The sequence below is a fragment of the Plutella xylostella genome, chromosome 22 (genome assembly GCF_932276165.1).
Source record: "Plutella xylostella chromosome 22, ilPluXylo3.1, whole genome shotgun sequence".
Taxonomy (NCBI): Eukaryota; Metazoa; Arthropoda; class Insecta; order Lepidoptera; family Plutellidae; genus Plutella; species Plutella xylostella.
In genome coordinates, this window is record NC_064002.1 from 4377859 (window position 1) to 4398070 (window position 20212).

The 20212-nt window shown below is 37.4% G+C and overlaps 1 protein-coding gene across 6 annotated transcripts in view; it reads left to right on the forward strand.

Moving 5' to 3' along the window:
- Positions 1-20212, forward strand: part of LOC105394091 (polypyrimidine tract-binding protein 1) — a 331428-nt gene that overhangs the window by 153639 nt on the left and 157577 nt on the right. For 2 of the 6 annotated variants that reach the window (XM_038105580.2, XM_038105583.2), the window contains exon 1: positions 19019-19517. The exons of the other annotated variants lie outside the window; for them this stretch is intronic. In XM_038105580.2, coding sequence (XP_037961508.2) covers positions 19515-19517 — 3 coding nt within the window. In that variant the 5' untranslated portion in view covers positions 19019-19514. Of the gene's footprint in view, positions 1-19018; positions 19518-20212 lie in introns of those variants that run through there. 6 annotated transcript variants of the gene reach the window in all.

The window sequence follows — 20212 nt, forward strand, 5'->3', positions numbered from 1 at the left end:
AAGTACTCTATCGTATTAGCCAGTGAGAATGAATGTCACGAGAAAACGATGGTACCGCAGCAAAATATTTCACTTGGTAAGGAAGAAGTATGAGACTGCTGGTCGTTAGGCGTGGACACGTCTGGGAGACGCGGATCCTGCATTTGATAAATAAGTTTTAAATTATTTATTCAATGTATTATTCATCATACTATTCGTAGTAGGGCGCATGGGTTGATTCACGTCTCTTTCGCACTAAGAAATAATTCTACTTACTACCTGCTTATTAATGTCAACTGCCAGACCGACACAATTAGGGCGCCTTCAAATTAGTCGCTAAGTGTCGCGAGACTGCAGCGCTGCTGCAGCGCTGCAGCCGCGCTGCTGTCAAAATCCATATAAATTTTGTAATTTAAAAGATGCGCGACTGCAGCGCCGCAGCAGCGCTGCAGTCGCGCGTTAATAATTTATATGGAATTTAGACAGCAGCGCGGCTGCAGCGCTGCAGCAGCGCTGCAGTCGCGCGACACTTAGCGACTAATTTGAAGGCGCCCTTAAACCTTCTAGGTTTCGTGTCAATTGATGTAAATTATAATTTAAGATTTTATACATAATAAATAAATAAATAAAAAAAAAAGGTAAATTGTATATTTTGGAGAAAAAATGCATTGAAACATAAAATGCTCTAGCCTTACAAAATGTTTGTTTAATAGGCTAATTAAATATAAATATGATATCTCTTCACTTCCTCATCTAATAATAGCTCAAGTATAGGCTTTTCTTTTTTAGTCCCTAATTTCATTTCAATTTTTTTTCTTTATGTTCATGGTTGCCTGTAAGAGATCGCTCTTAGCGATAAGGCCGCCTATTGTTCATTGTTCCTAGTTTATACGTTCTCTTTGTATGTTTTAATTTGTGGTGTTCAATAAAGATATATTCTATTCTATTCTAATTTCACTTGTTGGATGTTATTATTTTTAAAAATATATAGGTAATATAATATTTTCGAATCAGTTATTTAAAAAAATCTAATCTGACTCCCATGTTGGCTCCATATAAGTAAACACTTTACAAAATCCCGTAATTCACTAAACAGCTTAGAAGCACAGCCTACATTTGGGAAAAAGGAAGGAAATATGCTAACGCGCAGTGAGTAATTATTCAACAATGCAGCACTAAAGTGCCCTCTGGTCCCCAAGTAATTGGCACTCCGAGCGACGATCGCTTACAAATTGCGCTGCCTCGATTTGCAGCTCAAAGCTGTAGCATTTAAATATATTTTCCAGTACCACGCAAATACCTGCCGCAGTTAGTGAAACATTTACTTGTTTGTTTAATTGTCAAAGACTGGCGCTGAAGGAATGTGGAGGAAAAGAGTTTTGTTTGCATCGGCCAGGGACGTGGCGGCGCTGCTGTGTGAGGCTCTGGAATACTACTTCAAATATATTGAAGACTAGCTGTTCCCGAGAGCTTTGCATCGCCTTTAAAAGTTTTCCCGTGGATTACCACATATAAAGAACATAGGCTACTTTTTATCCCGGAATTATCCGGGATAAAAAGTAGCCTATGTTCTTTCTCAGGGTCTAGACCATATGTATTGTATACCAAATTTCATTCAAATCCGATCAGTAGTTTTGGCGTGAAAGAGTAACAGACAGACTACTTACTTTCGCATTTATAATATTAGTAAGGATTACTGTTGATCAAAGCATAATATTTATTATAATCCTAATATGGAAATCCGACGACTTATTTACTACTGTTGCCGAGAGTTTCGAGTCATGACCTTCAACTGTACCTTATGTACGTCCGGTGCACTCTGGGTAGTCAGCTTTTGATAAGTAATCTGCCTAGCACATTATTGAACCACGGCGACAAACCCTAATCCCGCCCTAGTCTTCACCGATACGCTAAGAAGAAGGTGTACTGAAACTGTAAGCATTTACAGTGCCACAAACTTATCTGTTCCGGTGACAGCTCACGTAAATGTGTAATATTTCTTCACTCTATAAGATTTTAAGTTTGCCAGTAGTGGTAATTCGCTCTTGTGGTTTCAATAAACCCATGTAATCTTTATCAATATATAATTCATTAGTATATAATGAGATATGGATCAATTTAGTTCGCTCTCACCGGAACAGATAAGTTTGTCGCACTATATTTTATGACATATCGGGCTCCGGAATCGCGTGGCTCCTTGTCGTCACATCTCAATAAAATTTAATACGCACTAGTTGGAGTGTCAGTGCAAAAGAAACGTCTCGGCATATAAGAACCCCCTTTAATATAATACAATACAAGTGAGCTCTTATTTCGAATTAGTTCGGTTACAAGATTTGCGACTTTAATCACTTTATTCATTAAATATGTGGGGACAATAAATATGTGGGGACATCTCACACACGGCCATCCGACCCCAAGCTAGGCAGAACCTGTGTTATGGGTTTCGGACAGCTGATATATCTACACAAATACATAGATAGATAGATACTAAATATAAATATCAACACCCAAGACCCGAGAACAAATATCTGTCTTTAAACAAATATCTGTCCCAGTCGGGAATCGAACCCGGGACCTTCGGCTCAGTAGTCAGGGTCACTAACCACTACGCCATTCGGCCGTCAATCGTCGATTGGTACAATGGTTGTCATTAAGTTAAACTTAAATCTATCGAGAAGTATCAAACACTTTCGACCACTGATTGGAACCTTCTTCTTGTGGTTTCACAGATTCAGATGCAGATTTTATACTTTTAAAATTGCATGCATGTGTGTATAAACATGTATGAAGATACGTATGTGATGAGACGAAATGGTTGTTTACGAGTATATTTGCTTTAGATACAAAGAATACATATTACGTAAGATATTCATAAAAATCATAATTTTCTTTCAAAGGAACTCTAGAACGTCTATTTACCATCCGGTCTATTTGAGCAGTGCTCTGTAAAATAAAAAACAAAGAAAAATACTGCAAAATATTTCACAAAAAACGTTACAGCTCCGGTCCGGTATGTGTCTGTCGTAAAAAAGGTTCATCGGAAAATGTGAAAGGAATTTATACCTTCTCGAATTACTGCATCATATCCATATCGTATGTGGGGAAATATGTTGCGCTTAAATTTTTTTATGGGAGTCATTACGAACCGTTTACGATAATAGGTGTTAATGATTAACTAGATTTTTCCGCGCGAGTTTCGCATATCCGTCGAGAGAAAAAAAATGGCATCAGTACACAGGGATATTAATTATCCTGTTTATACTTAATATGAATTTGATATGCCTTTTGATGTAAAGCAGCTTAGCTTGAATTATTCAGCACTACAGTTTCCGAAATTAGTTGTCATTTTTTTAATTTATTCTTTACAAACGTACCTAGTCCCTCGATCAATGTAAATTTACTACATTACTACTTTACCTATGTGACCCATACCATACAAATATTATCATAGTAATAATGACCATGCACTCTAAAAACCGAACTTTACCCCAAAGCTCTCCACCACCCGTTCCCTGCACAAATAAATATCAGCCCAATAAATAATGAATCACCTTTACATCGACGGACCGTCACGTCACCCACAACGGGACCCTGAAAACATTTGAATACTAATAAGTAATTCCACTAAAACCGAAGCACTACCTGCGTAGCTAAGCTGCTTTACATCAAAAGGCATAACAAATTCATATATTATGTATAAGCACCATAATGGGGATGGCACGAGGTCAGACGAAGTCGGCATTAAGAGCTTTCCTACCCCCCCCCCTTCGTTCCCAACCCCTCCCGCGCCCAGGGGGAGGCAAAGTGAATATTGTAATAAGCTACATTGGATTTTATTATTTATATAACTGGGGAAAGTGGTGGAACATTTGTACTTAAAATTGTATTCAGTGGACCTTTGTTAATCGTGTTTACTGGCCTTGTTTTTTATCCAACTGGGCGGTCTTGGAAAAATAAATTGTGTCCCTTTTACACAGAAAAATGATTAAAGCAGCTTTATTATTCTCAAAAACACTGCGACTACAAGAAAGCTTAAAAAATAATTAGGTATTATTTTTAAGAAAACATTCAAAAGCTCATAATATTATCTGCACCTACGCGCTAAATACCTACGTCAAATGTCGGAAGGTGCGAAAGCAATAGTCCAAAGCCACCACCAAATTTACATACGTAGGGTATACGTATCAGCTCACAATCAACATCACTGGTGGCAAGAAGGCTGCCACCTAAGGGAGCGTACCCACAGTACCCTGTAACCGAACCGGTTGAAACGATGCCGCACCGGACGTGATAAAGGCGGTTTACAATAATACCAAATTCGTATTAAATCCGTCTGCAGGAAAACCGTCCGAAAAATGTCCGTCCGTAGTTATCATCATACTAGTTGTATTTATAGCTCGTTTGATATAATATTACTATACAAGTAGATATAAAACAACCATATCTATAAAGTAGTTTCTATTCTATTCTATTCTATTCTCTGTGGGGGTGTAAGTACCTGGCACCTGGCTCTCTCGAGTGGAACCTTTCTGCATATCCCCAAGGTCTAAACTGCCTTCCTAAGCTTGGACCATTTCCCACCACGCTGGTCCACTGCGGGTTGGTGGGTTTACATATCTAGGTGTGCTAAGTCTAGATATGCAGGTTTCCTCACGATGTTTTCCTTCACCGTAAGAGCGTTGGTATACATTGTACTTAAGTTAAAAGAACTCATTGGTACATGTCAGCGCCGGGATCAAACCCGCATCTCTTGCGTGAGAAGCGGGCGCTTACCCGTCTGAGCTACCACCGCTCTTATAAAGTAGTTTTAACTAATTAAAAATAAAAAAAAGTATTCCCAATTTCCCATAAGTAAAATTCGGTCTAAAAAAAAAAAAAAATCTGCTTCTTTGGAAACTAAATCTAACGATAATCTTTGTTTTTTACAGGTAAGCTACAATTGCGACCTACACATCAAGCTTGCTTCCTAACACTCCATAATGATGCTGATGAAATGAAGATAAAGGTAAGACCCAAACTAAAGGTATTGTGCAACGATCACAGGATTCAATACTATTTTCGAATCCAGACAAACATATGGAAAAAACAAATGTCACTTTTGGAACTGACAAATTTGCCTTACATTTTGACAGTGACATTAGACGATACTGTTATTTAATTCCATATGTTTGTGTAGATTCGAAAATAGTATCAAATCCTGTGATCTGATCTTTAGTTTGGGTTTAGATATTTGACGCAAGCGAATAAGTTGGCGTAAGAATTTACGTAAAAACAAGCGTCTTTAAGGGCCCGTACAGGGTGACGTGCCGCGCCAAATTTGGGTTTTCAATGCTCTTCACACAGCACACGCAGTGACACGCACACATGTAAGTTTGCACAGTGGTGCGATAAACTTTTACTCGCCAACTTTATTGAAAATTATGTTCAAGTACATTTTGGGTGATTTTAGGGTATTTAAGTATAATTTTTACTTACACTGGTAGGCACCAGGAAAGAGTAGAAATTAATAGGAGTGCCACTTTACTCTATACTCGGAACCCGATTAGCTTTTTCAAACAAATGTGGTATTACATTACTTATTATTATTATACTTGTAGAAAGGTAACTACAAGTATTAAAGTGTACATAATAAGTTTCGGACATCCTCCAGCCAACTGAACCCCGACGACGAAGCAAAGTAAATTCCTAGTGTCGCAAAAGGGCTATACTAAGCCGAAAGGGGATGACTCAAGGGGTCATTCTGAACAACTTTTGTTCTACGAGTTTTGCAAATTCGTAAAAAAATATTCGTTTTCCATGGTAAAAAGTCACGTGTCCAACAAAGTTTCTATGAAAAAGGTTTTTTTTTGTTAATTTCCAAAACTTGTAGAACAAAAGTTCAGAATGACCCCCTGTCTTACTCCTTACCTGCCGAAGGAGGAAGGTAATGTTTTTTGATTGTATGTATGTATGTTTGTCTGTTTCTTTGTTCCCTCATGTAGCCTAAACGGCTTGATAGATTTTAATGTATGAGGTATTGTTAGACGCGTATTGATTGCGCGATGGTTATAGTTTATGTGACGTTACGTTAAAATGTACATAGCACCCTCTAGAGGACATAACGTGATTGTCGAAATAAAAGGGCTTGATTTTCACATTACAAAAATATGCATATTGAAGGTACCTATTTAAATAACAACAAAATTATTGAAATAAAAAATGATCAAAAACAACTAAAAAGTTACAAATAAAAATATATAATTATAAACAAACAAAATACCTTTTTGTTTGTTTATAATTTGTTTAGTATATACCGCTTTTTCAATACCTGTAAGTACATTTTTTGGTAGCAGCATAATATTTTTTCTTATTTTTAGGGTTTCGTACCTCAAAAGGAAAAAAGCAACCGTTATAGGATCTCTTTGTTGTCCGTCTGTCTGACTGACTGTCTGTCACCGCCCTTTTTCTCAGAAACGGGTAAAGATATCAAGCTGTCTTTTGGCATAGATGGGGAGTACCCCAAAAAAATATTGTGGTACTCCATGTCCCATACAAGTAAATTGGGGCTGATATTTTTTCCGGTTATTTTGATGGTGTAGGTAGGGTATCGTTGAATAGGTCTTTTAATATAATAGGTATAAAAAAGGTTAAAATATAATTATTTAGCTTTTACCCTTAAATTTGGGGATTACACCATAGACAAAACCTAATTTTAAAAAATGATTTCAGTAGATGGCGTGATTTTATGTTGGGTAACTCAGAATAAGAAGTGATTATATCTCAGAATAATAATGGTTAATGGTGCTATTCCGCTGAGCACCGAAACCGGTGGGACACTAGTGATAAGTGGTCATGGAAATGCAGCAGGGTAGACCCTGCTCCTAGAACAAGGTATGAGTTTGTGATGTGTGTGCGTGAAAAGCGAGGATGGAAACTTTGAATATTTTCTTGATTTTGGTGCTCAGCTCACCGATCAATCAAGTGCTGTGGCCTTACTGTCCACAGCTCATGCTGAGCTGGTGCCGTTTCGACACTCCGGACAGCAAGCCGTTGTGTTATTGTTTTGTATTTTGTCTGTATTTTTGTTTTTGTCTCATGTTCTATTTTTTTGTCCTTGTTGTTTTGTATAAGTATGTATTTCTTTTTCTTTAAATCTGTATTTTTCTTTTTGTTGTTGTTGCTGTATATGTGTCGAATAAATGTATCTTTATCTTTATCTTCAAATCACGCAATCTATCGTTGGTTTTTTTAGTGGCCACTGTCTATAGAAGAAATTCAGTCATTGACAATTTTACGTTACGAATTTATTTTTATTTATATTATTTTTATTTTTACATTTTCGTGGAGAACCAACAGCATTTTGTTAATCAATAATTATTACTTATGAACACATAACAACTTGATGCCATTAACAGAATGAACTTAGTAAACCGAGTAAACCTAACTCATCCAGAGGAAAAATAAAATATCTTTCTCTCTCTCTGAAAAACATAATTAATAGCCCAAAGTCGATGCTTCTACAGTCGTTTGCAATAGAAACCAACAATCATGTAAACAAACCAAATTGTCACGATTACTCCGTAATCACATACATTTGACGATCAATTATGAACATAGTCTGATTTCAACGAACGCACCGTTGTTTTCACATTATCTTCAACACGATTTAACTTGTATTTATAAGTTAAATTTGTTAAAACATTTGCAACGTAAAAATTTCGAAGTATTTGACAAGCTGTCATCTTAGTTTTTTACTCATCGAACTCTATAAGTCATTGAAAAGTTAGTGTTGTTCGTAATCTGAAGTTATCTTTTAATTATAATTTAATAAATTATTTTAATTTAATATTATTTGAATACAATAAAAAATAATTTTCAAGAGCTTAATATAATTAACCAAAACGAAAAAAGGAAGAGGAAGAAATGAAAAAGCTCGACGGCATTTTAGACACGGCAAGCGATGACACAATGGTTCCATTTATAATTACGGTCACCGGCGACACTTCTGATAGTGATGATGAAGAAGACGAAGATTTAAATTTGTTTTAATAAACACTTTTTTATATATAATCAGTTTTATTTTATAGTCTATGGCTCATATATTTAATCTAATTAGAACACTATGACATCACTATGGGCATAAACAATACGCTGTCAATGTCAGTCCGCCATATTTGTTTACATGATTGTTGGTTTCTATTGCAAACGACTGTAGCTATTAACATCTTTGAAATAAAATTGAGCCACCACCGTGTTACTGCCCTCATCAGATCCTCACGAGACCATACCTCCACCAGCACCATGCGACTGTATTTTTGATCCTTAACCTGCGTATTGTCATCACTTAGATCCATTCGCTATATTCCTGCTCCTCATCAGACTTTTACGAGACTGTAATGTCACGAGAATATTACCCACTATATAATTTAATGTATTGAATATACTAAAAGAATTATGCTTCCTCAATTTCAAATCAAATTATGTTGGTGTCATAAAAGTTGAAAAAGTGCAATGACAACCAATGTGCAGTGATTTTGTATCTGTACACGAAAAGATCGCGAGCTGTCAGTGCTGCCTAAACCGACGTGACCCTTCTTTGGAGGCCAGCGGCCGACTGAGTCAAACGTTGCTTGTGTTTATGATTTTATAACACAGAAAGCCGCCATAGATATTTGTATGAAGATTTGAGGGAAAAAAATTGCTCAAGTTTGCGATTAATTTACACAAAATAAGTGTGTGTTTATTAAAAAACAAGGTATTTAGCGCCTAGTCCAAGCATTTAACTTTATAATATTATAAAAATCATATGAAAATTCTTGATAATTACGACACAGTTGTTACAATACGGGACTGCTTTTTCGTGATATTCTGAATTTTATTTACAGTTATCCATAAGCATTTACTTGAATTGGAATCATTCAGCACCTAGCTAGACTCTTCGGCTACCTGTGTGATTTTTTTCAAGGTTGTAGAGCATCGTTTACTACATAATTCTATGACAATGCCAACCCTCGATTGCCCCTTGCTGACCCTTAACGGTCACTGTGGTAAAACAGATGTATACAATACAGATGAATACATGAAAAACAACTTCTTTTGCATAAATTACCGACACTTACACTTTAGGTACTTTTCAGTGTTTGTACCTGTATACCTTGTGAAACTAACCATATATCTATCAGTTTTTGAAAGAATGATTTCCTACATACAACCATCAAGGTTATACAAGGAATAACAGTGTAATTGCTCCCAACTTTAGATCTCTTATTTGCTTGGACCGAACTGAATCTAGTAAAATCATTACTATTGAAAAAGGGTACTTTTTAGCATTTTTTGTTGTTCCTATTTATTGTATATTGTTCTATTGCATCTCTATCAATAGCGATGTGGTCGAAATATCAAACTTATATTTCCTACATACATACATTGAGCTCCAGAATATTACATAACATGTGTGCGGTATTCGGCGAATCGTTCGATGTTTCGGAGTCAGCCTCGGGGTTGGACCTAAGCAAACTCCGACTTGGTATGAAACCACAACAGAGTGCTTGTGGGCAACTCAGATGACATATAGCCATATTTAATGCCTCCTATTGACTTTTGACTTTTCCCTATTTACCTACTTGCCAGGCTACTACAGAGTTTTAGTGGAAATTAAGAAAAACCTTGACTAAACCTAAACGTAAATAACACCTCAAAAACTAAACGAAGAAGTTAAATGGTCATAATACTATTATGTTTGACGCTTTTCTCTGCTCAAATTCTCGATCGGATAGTGAGCTCTTAGGCTGCATTACTCTAAATTCCGGATATTTTATTGTGAATGCGGCCAAAATGAGGATTACGGTATGACACATATGTCACTTAAAAAAGATATCGAAGTACCATTTACTCGTATATGCCTATAACGCTTAATCTAAAGCCAATCCTGTCGCACATAGGGCGGTGTTAATAAAGCTATTCTGTTTGTCCTCCGAACAGGTTTAAAAATGTCCGGGCACATTTCGTATTTGGTACATTTCGCCGCGGTCGTCGCCAGGCCAGGTATTACATTAAATAATTAATGCTGCTTATAATAAATTCTGTTTTTAATTTCATCTGGACCTGACGCCAAAGAGCGTTGTCCAATGCCGTGACCCGTAGTGATGGGAGCTTAGCGATGTTCATCTCACGTGTTCTGCTAAAATAATCCACGTGTATCAAATCTATTGCATCATTTCCGTGTATCAAATCTACGATCTACGTAGCATGGGCTGGCGCACGTATCATGATCGGTACGGACACAATATTTATTAGAATATTCATCCAAATGTTGATACAAATAATTATGTGACATAATTAACTATGCTAGTAGTTAATATTCCCCGAGTGTTGTTTGTCAGCCGTTTTAAAGTTAAACAACTGTAAGTGTTAAATGTCGGTTTTTAACTTGCTCACGTTACTAAGCTATAAATTCACATCGATACATACACCGTACATCACTAGTCCAGTAGAGAACAAAGTTGGCCAGCTCTACAAAGAATATTTACCTTAAAAGCTACTCCGCAGTGTTGGCCGGTGGTCATACACGTGGCTACCAAATTAAGATGTTTTCTACTAAGTGCCAGGGAATGTGCTTCTAAAGTTGTTAATCATTCATAAGGTCGAATTTTGTTTGTACAGAGTTGATTAGATGATGGCACGCGGTTGTGGTGGTGTTAGAGTGCTGTCGTAATTACCAAATATGTAAGATGCTTTTTAATGTAAGGACATTTTACTGTTTAGTTTACATAGTTCATGTTGTGTATACTGTTACGAATATATCTCATGTCGCACGTCTAAATCTCCTGTTATAATATTCTTGTCTATGCGTCTTAATAGATAATGTAACAAAACAATAAACACGAGTTAAATAAAACTATCTTCGCGATAGTTATGGATGCCTAAATCTATGAATTACCTAACAAACGTTAAAATCCTACGAAATTTAAAAGTTGCATATCTTTAGAACGGCTAAGTTAAGTTAGTTAAAAACACTCGGAGTAAATAACATTATCTATGCTCCGAAAAAAACTAAACGAAAAACGGTTCACCCGTTTTGGAGGTATGCTACCACAGACAGATACACACATTAACCGATCACAGAAACCAGTCACGTTAAACTTGTAACACCCCTCTTTTCCGATGGGTTTAAAATATGAATGTGTAGAAAAAATATCACTTACTAAGGTACCTACTTAAACATATTTTTAAGCTTCCTACTATTTACCCCTAGACCCGCGGGTGACGGGGGTGAGCTAGGGTCATTGCTTTCAAGTAAAAACTAGACGGTTGCACCTGACGGCTCGTTCCCTCCCTGTTGTAATCATTATTCTAATGGCTTGTCAAGACTTTTATAAAAAAATTACGATATTTTAAATGTTATGTTCTATGCTGGATAGTGTATTGATGTGTTGTGTAGGGCTCAAAGAAAAGTTTTAGTGATCTATATTCCAATACTAGCGTATATGTACAAACTTGTAACGATTGGCTCAAAAGCTCCGCTAATATATAGATCGATGGATAGATTGAAAAAACCCATCCAACATAACCATACAACTCGATTTATCTCTTTCATAGCATATCGTATGTAGACACAGACCATTTTTACATACACGGCAAACTTATAATAACCAATTTTTTATGTCGCGAATTATAATAAACACATAATGCACACACTCAGTAACACATATTACATACACTTATGTAGATGCTATTATGTATATTTAATTAGCAGACTTAGCGTTACACAAATTATTATAGTTTTACCCCTTCAAATACAAATTGATATTAGCCCCGTTTCCCGCTTGTATTGCATATTCGTCTAATGAACTTTGTATTTATTACCATCCGAATATGTTAGGCAAGCTGGCGGTAATGTTTTTTTAAAGGATGGATACTATGTATAAATGTGGCAGATATAGATAGATTGAGTATTATTTGTTTGTAGGTACACTAAGAAATTATCAACAATTTTACATCACAACTTAACTAGGGTACAAAAGGCGGTCTTATTACGACCGATCACTTCTAGACAAACTTTGGATGGATGGCTTATTCTAGGATTGGTTCGGACGCGTTATAATAAAAATAAACGTAACAAGCTGCAACATTTGGATTTAGCTTAAAAACGGACATCATCAAATCCTAACTAATATTATAAATGCGAAAGTAACTGTGTCTGACTGTCTGTCTGTCACTCTTTCACGCCAAAACTACTGAACGGATTTGAATGAAATTTGGTATACATACGGTCTAGACCCTGGGAAAGAACATAGGCTACTTTTTATCCCGGAATTCTCATGGGAAAACTTTTTAAGGCGAAGCGAAGCGCGCGGGAACAGCTAGTTAAATATATCCGCACGGCTATCCCTACCCCAGAAATTGCTTGACTACAGCCCAGTACATACGTACAGTCAGTGCAAAAAGTCGAGTGCATTTAATAAAAAGTGCATTTCAACTCGCCGCCATATAAGGTGGTCAGCAAAGCGTAAATGCCATGGCCAAGCATCGTGACGCCACCGATGGAGCGAGCTACACTTTTTGTACTAATTTATTCCTTATTAAAACAATTTATTCGGTTTGTTCTCGGATTTCTCGGACGATTTACTTCGCTGCTCTACCTTTGATATTGCTTTCTGTTCAACAACCGTTATTTTAAGTTTTCAATCGGCGCATCATATTTAGTTGGGTAACAGAAATATCAAAAGCTACCTACATAATCTCATCATCAATCTCAACATTCGATCGTCTGCCGGACTTTAGCCTTCCAATTGCCATCCATTGTGCGTTCATGTCACGAGCCTCTACCAAGGAGCACTCAGCTCTGTGCTTGTTCTTCCTCATCCAACTATAAGTAGCATATTAAATACAGTGTGTTAAAAAAAGTACAGGTGTAGTACCTAAGCCGAAAGGTGACTCATCTGAGTTTGCATCTTGAATTGACAACTATGTCGATTCGGCCATACAGCAACATCTTTATACTCCGGGAAACACTTAATTAGATCTAAGTTATTAATTAATTAAATGGAAGCACTTACCTACATCAAAAGTAGGCCGGTCGCGCTTTGGAACATCGTGGAAACGGGTTGTCATTGTTACATGATATCTTTCACTTAACCGCAGGAGTAGATAACAATTAACAGGTAGACGGCAGCTCCACAATAGTAACTTGATACTAAAGTTGAGAGAATACTTACGCGTAGTGTTGTTTGAATTCCTAATAACGAAGTTACTATACCTAATATATATGTTTTATTTAATTTACTCGCGATGGTAAGCCCAGAAGGGGTAGTCCGAGGGAGTATCTCAAGAGAACCAGTAACTGGTGTATATTTAAGTACCTAAGTACATTTATTGTCATGTTATAGGTCGCGAGCCGGACCGGACAGTAACTTAAAATATTCACTGATAATTTGGTTTCCAGAACATCTATGTAAAAAAATGTTTTAGTAAGTAGGTACGATGGAAAACAACAAACCTCTACATAGACATCCTGTAGCCTGCTAACATGAATCAAATATAAATAAAGCCGAGCGGAAAACATGAACGGGACCCGTCACAGTGCAAAAAGCACTACCTAAATATACATCGTTCTCTTTCACACGCACAGCTTATGACGCCATCTGACAGTGACACCAATGTTAAGGTCACACATACGCTCACGGTGTTATGTAACCGTGTAGTAGACGGCGCGGCGGCGTGTGCGCAGGGTCAATGACCGGGGCCCGAGTGGCGCGCCGCGCAGCTTCTTGCTTAGCTTGGTAAAGGTAACTTGAGGGCTAAGGGATAAGCTTTTTGTAATTTTTTGGAATACTTACTTGCTTGGATTTTTATTGTTATAAATAACGTATGTTCTTGGATTAATCCAAGTTTCGTACATACTTAAGTATAGAGCCATAAGTATAGAGGAATAAGTATAGCCGCTAGACGAAAATCCTTTAATGCTGTGTAGTTTAGATTGCACTCCAACTCAAAGTTCTCTATATAAACCAGAGGGAGCTTAGCTGTAAGTTTTATGTTTTCAACTATTTTTCTTAGTATAAAATTGTAAACGTAATATAATAACCGGTTCTACCTTTTTTGGCATAAGATTTATTTGCCTAATCTCGTATTGCATAGTAACGTTTGGTCAAAGTCTCGTTACGCCGAAAATCGTATGGCATAAATCTCGTTTAGTAAAAAGTTATTTCGCATAACATTGTTTAGCCTAATAATGGTATGGCCAAATCTTGAATAGCCTAATAATGCTATGGCATAGGTTTATTAGGTTTATACAAAGTAATAATATTCGTTTGGCTTTAACTTTGACGGAGCGTCTCCCTACATAGCGCAAACTGGTGCCTTGTATTGTTTCCGCTGTTTGGAAAACGCTCCGCTCCGCTTCGCTGCGCTCCGCTTTGGTTTTTATGAACATGTGCACCTAACACGCTCCTCCTCGCTTTGCTCGTCGTCACACCTATTTTTAGGTTTCGATCTCATGGGGTTTGTAATAATTATATTGGTCGTTAGCTTTCGATTTTTTGATCATACAATATCGTGATTTTCGGGATGTAGGAGAAAAATACCACAATTTGTACATTTACTACATACTTAATATATTATTTATTAAGATAACATTACGAGAAACAAGATTATACATAGGTATAGACGAACATAAATTTGAGCAAACGAAACTTAGGTGTTTAAAGATTGTGCCTAAAGAGTTTTAGACGAAACGAGCCTTATGCCACATAAGTCTTGGCAAAGTGATGGTTCGGCCAAAAAAGTTTAGACCATACGAGTTATGCGAAATGAGTTTTGGTAAATAAAGATTATGCGAGATGAGCGGAACCCATAATAACCACCATGGTCACCAAGTGTGCACTAATGATCTGATCATCCATGCAAGGTAAGTTACCTGCCCTATTGAAAATTACTTAACCTGGCGATCATTACTGGACGCAGTGACCGCTTCCACCACGCAGCGTCACGGTTGCTCACCAATGGCACGCGCTTATAACTACTTATAAGCATCATTACGATCCTTCATTATGGTATGATGTGCGTTTTATTCACTCACGAGCAGGGAAAAAGTTCCAGTGACAAAAGCATCTAAAAAGAAAAGACTAGCTTAATAACGCCGCGCCGTCTGCAATATTAAAGTAAGTAAATAGCTGTTAAATGAACAGCGCATCAGAATATAACCAGTAGTAGTATATTAGCTATTATAGCCAAATTCTAAATAATATGTTTTAAAAAATTGAGTCACTTGGTGTCGGCATTTTGTAAATGGAACTTTTTTATTGCACGTGAGTGTACAAATGTTCGTAATAAAACTATCTTACTACACAACTGTACTACCATACCAACAACATAATATACTTATTGTTATTTCTGAATACGGAAAATCAACATTGCAACAAACTACAAAGCATTATCTCAACAGAACATAAAGCTCGCGGCCGTGAATGATTCCAGCAGATGCTTGCACGATATTTAAAACTATCTTGACCGATGCGGGTTGACCTAAATTACATACAAAACAATTATTTATTTTATGATATTTTCAAAAACGCCACATGTTTTTGACTTGATCCGTCGCATTCAACTAACATACCTAGTCTGGCCCGAGGTGTACAATCTATGCTGTTTACTATGACTCTGGTTTAGTATAGCTTTACCTGTCTATACATATAGGTACGTACAGTATGTCTATTATTGTATATCATAGATTCGTAGAGTTAGCTGGGAATGGTCCACCATTAATAGTTGTAACGATATTCTCCGGTCAAATAATTATGAGTATTGAGATTGAAACAGATGAGATTTTAAAATAGAATGGTGACTCATAGTTTTGTGAGGCTTGTTACTGGTTACTCGAGCGTAGTTAAATGTTGAAGTCAAAGTACCTACAACAGCTCCAATTTTATTACAAACATAGGTATTTCATGGGAATAGAAAAATGTGTAGGCGAGAGATAAAATAAACAAATGTGCCCATCACCTGCCTTATTTTAAAAGTGATAATGAATGGAAGAAATTGCAAAAATAGACTATAGACAAAACTTTTACTGCTATAAATAGGTAACTTATAATTAATTTATATGTTGAGTCTAAGTTTTGGATACAGTTATATATTTAATGTTATGCATATTATACAAGTATGTAGATCATTAACAAATGAAGATCCACAATCCGTCTGATAATCGTATTAAGGTGAACGCACACTGTTACGACTCGCTACAATATACGGACACGGACAAAGCTCGCGTCATACGTCTCCAGTCGAAACAGATGTCAGATTAACATATACTCGCTAATTACCTTACCTTGTACATACCGATGACTAGAATTAATTAATACTATTGAAAACAGAAGGATTACCCTGTTGGTATATGCTGGTAAGGCCTCAAGCGTATGCGAAACTAAATTATCAGATTGTAAAGATAATATTGTTATGTTAATAGACAGTTGCTCGTATTGAAGGAGTGTGTGGGATTTCAACTGTCATTGTGAAACTTATTCAAGGGGCTTTGTGGTGAGTCGATTAAACGAAGAAAATGTAGTTATTGTATTCAATTTATATTAAATTAATTTGTGAATGTAAACAGAAAATATATATATCTTATAATTATTTGAAAATAACAAATAGCAAAGTACCTACCTAGTTAACATAAAAATATAAATACACCTACCAATTTTAGAGCAATAAAGCCAAAATAATCAAACATTCTTAATATGTGTATAACTAGTATACAAAATGATTTGTATTTCATGTCAAAAAAAGCCAACATGTGTATAAATTAACTTAGGTAACTACAATAATATTAACTATCAAATCAAACATCGCAACTGAAAGCATTTCTAAATACTGCAATAACAATTTTATCAATTCAACTAGTCAACGGGCCTAATTACAGCAGTATGTCAATTGCATGCGGACTAGCAATGGTAATAGAGCCAGCTTTGATGTCCAGATTGGCCTATTGTGGGACCATTGTGTGCATCGTTATAATTACTACACTGACTTGACTCATACTTTGTGATCTGTTTGGGCAAATTGAAAATGTCTTGCCTTTGAGCACAGAGGTCTTGTTTAATTCCTTTGTTGTTTCGTAGTAGGACTAGTACTGGATCTACTAGTGGATGGAGCAAACATAGCACAGGGTGGATCTTTCGTGGATTCACATCCGAAAGTAGGTTAAGCAACTCTTCATTCTGAACAACTATTGTTAAAATGACCTTAGGGTGCCTATAAACGAAAAAAATATAAAAAAAAAGTCACGAAACAAACATACAATTTTTGTGATACTGATACACAATGCATGTATAGCTCTGTCAACTAATTTTGGATGTGTGAATAACCATCAGTTTTACTATTACTTCGCCACAGTCCAATAAAAAAATATTTTAAAACTAAAACCTAAAAAATCAGTATTCAGAGCTGAATACACAAATACACCACACATTCACACTCCCTTCCGGCGCGAAGGGTTAAAAAAACAGCTTTCCCGCTAATCTGCGGACGCTGTTAGAAAATAACGCACTGTTTCACAAATAGTCGCAGGTCGGGAACGCTAAAAGGTATGTAATGTAATCCGCTAAGCGTATACAATGAGCTTAAAGTAGAGTGCTTCCTTCATTGCCCCCCTAATGATGCGCGATCCCCGGACCTTGCGAAAATCAATGGTTCACCGTCTACCGAAGATTCTCTCGAAAAACTACAAAGTCTGTTTTTTTATGGCCGCCTATTTATGTGCCACATGTTTGAATTTACTTGTGCCTTTGCATATTTATTGATTGAATTTTAGTAAAGTAAAGTAGTTTTATAAAATTCTTAAAAAAGCGAAAAGCCATGGCTGTGACTTTTAGTTAGGAAGGTTACTATCGGGATAGGTAAGTTTTTCACGAAGGTAACTAAAGTCATATTATGAAAACTTGCGCTGAAAATATGAAGTAGGTACTTTTACCTCTTCACTTTTTCTGACCAGTAGACCAGCAATGATAGGTTTTAAGTTTTCACTCAAAGTTTATAGTTATTTTTGAAAAGGTTGCAAGTTGAAATGCAACCCTTTGTTGTCGTGGACGCGCATTGTAAGACCTAAGCAGAGAAGTACTTATGTTCCTGGGACCTAAGTTTTCCATTCCCTTTTGTCTTTGACGAATCAACTTTTAGCGAAGTGAGGTAAGTAGGGACCTAACCTAACTATGTTTTTAAAAGTTTAAAGTACCTACTTGAAAGGAACTTATTAAAATTTTCGCGAGGTGAAATGTTTTTGGTCCTTATTTTCAGTTCTCTATTTCTATTCAGTAAGGTATAATAAGTTTGCTTTGCAGAAATAGTTAGTAAGTACTTAGGTAGGTACTTTGCTATTGTTTTACACAGTATATTTAAATACTTACATAATTTTAGAACAAATAAGTAGGTAGATACCTCTTAGGTACATTTAAATACATTTTGATATTTAAGTATGTCTTCTTTGGTGAGTTTTTAACGTAGTCGGTAGGTAAGTCAGTAGTAAGTACGAGTACTTACTGGAGTAGAATGTATCGAGACTGTATGTTTCGGAAACACATTTTAAAATTGCAATTAGTACTTACTACTTAACTACGCAGGCATACATTTACAATGGATACTCTTCTCTTTATTTACTTACACCAAAATAAATAAATAAGTAAACCTAAAAAACTTGTAGTAGGTAGTTAGAAGGTACTTGTTTACAAATTATGACTTACATAATTATGTACTACCACAGAATAATAACCAGTGGAACTTAGTAGTACTTACTACTTACCAAGAATTCAAACTATGTTAACTTAGTAGATTTCTTCCCCTAGCTCTAGCTTGAACCCGTTATTCATAGGAAGACACCCGCGAATTGCGCTCAGGTCAGCACATTATAGTGAGTAACTAATTGCAGCGTCAGTGTTGTGCATGTATCATGGGGTCATCGGCGGCGGCGGCGGCGGCGGCGGAGGCTGAGTGGCGCGCGGGGCGCAGGCGCCGAGGTGCACAGGTGAGCCCGCCTCCCGCCCCGCCCCGCGCCCCGCGCGCACCTGCCGCCGCCGCTCAGTCCACCGCCACACGCCGGCCTGGCGACTCGTGCTCCGCGCACTCCGTCACTTTCTCCACACTCTCGCGAGCCCTGTGCGTAGTCTCTCGCTTCTTCCGATTTAGTTTCCCGCACTTTTGTGGCGCTCCTCACCTCAAGCCCCCCCGAGTGTCCACTGTCGGCTCGACGCGCCAAGTTTCCACTTTGAAAGTTTTGAGTTCCCGCGTTCGCAAGTTCGCGCGCGATCCCCTGCGGGTGTCGGAGGCCGCGGATGCGGTAGTGCGAGGGTCGTGAGGGCCTCCAGGAGGCCGCCGCCACGCTGTTCCCACCGCAGCTCGGGTGCGTGTCCTACGTGCCGCCGTGCGCCTGCTGCCCGCCGCTGTTCCTGCAGCCCGCACTGCCCCCGCCGCTGGCGCTCCCGCTGCCTCTCCCGCTGCCCCTTGCCCTCCCGATCCACTCGCTCGACCCCCAAGCTAAGCCCCAGCGGCTGCTGCTCTCAAACATGGTAAGTACTAGCTCGTATCTCCCGCCGAGAGCACTCGACCGTAGATAAGTTCAGTGGAGAGCACAACGGCGGCAAAGTTGCGAACAAGCGGCAGATCGGATAACAACTCTCGCGGGCCGGCGACTAATGTATCGCGATGAGGCGCCCGAGCCCCGAGCCCTCTATCAGATCACGTCTCTAGTCAACTCACCTTCGCAACTCAAATATAAATAAACCATCTGCTATTAGGCAGCTATCTACGTTTATTGACTTGCGTTAATAGAACAACTTTTATCAAAGTTTATGGTAGTTTCTAGTTTTGTTATGTTTTTTGATATTTTAACTACTTGCTAGTTGGTAAGTAAGTACCTACCGAGGAACCTATAGAAGTTCCTAACTATGAATAATTCAGAAATAAATTTGTCAGGTTCCTAAAAAAAATGAACTCCTGGATATACAATTATACATGTATGTATAATATGTATAATAATCTCCTGGGTGAAAATACTCTTACCTCTGTACTTTCTATAAGTTTTCAGTGAAATCTGTTGTATTTCAAATAAGAAGGCTCTTTCTAAACATAAACATATGAAAATGTCTCCAAATCCAGTATTTTTTGGTAGGTAGGTAGGTAATGATCTGATAATGTAGTTATTATTTATACAGACCTACATACCACCTATTTAAAATACACTGAATAGGTAGGTATTTCTTAT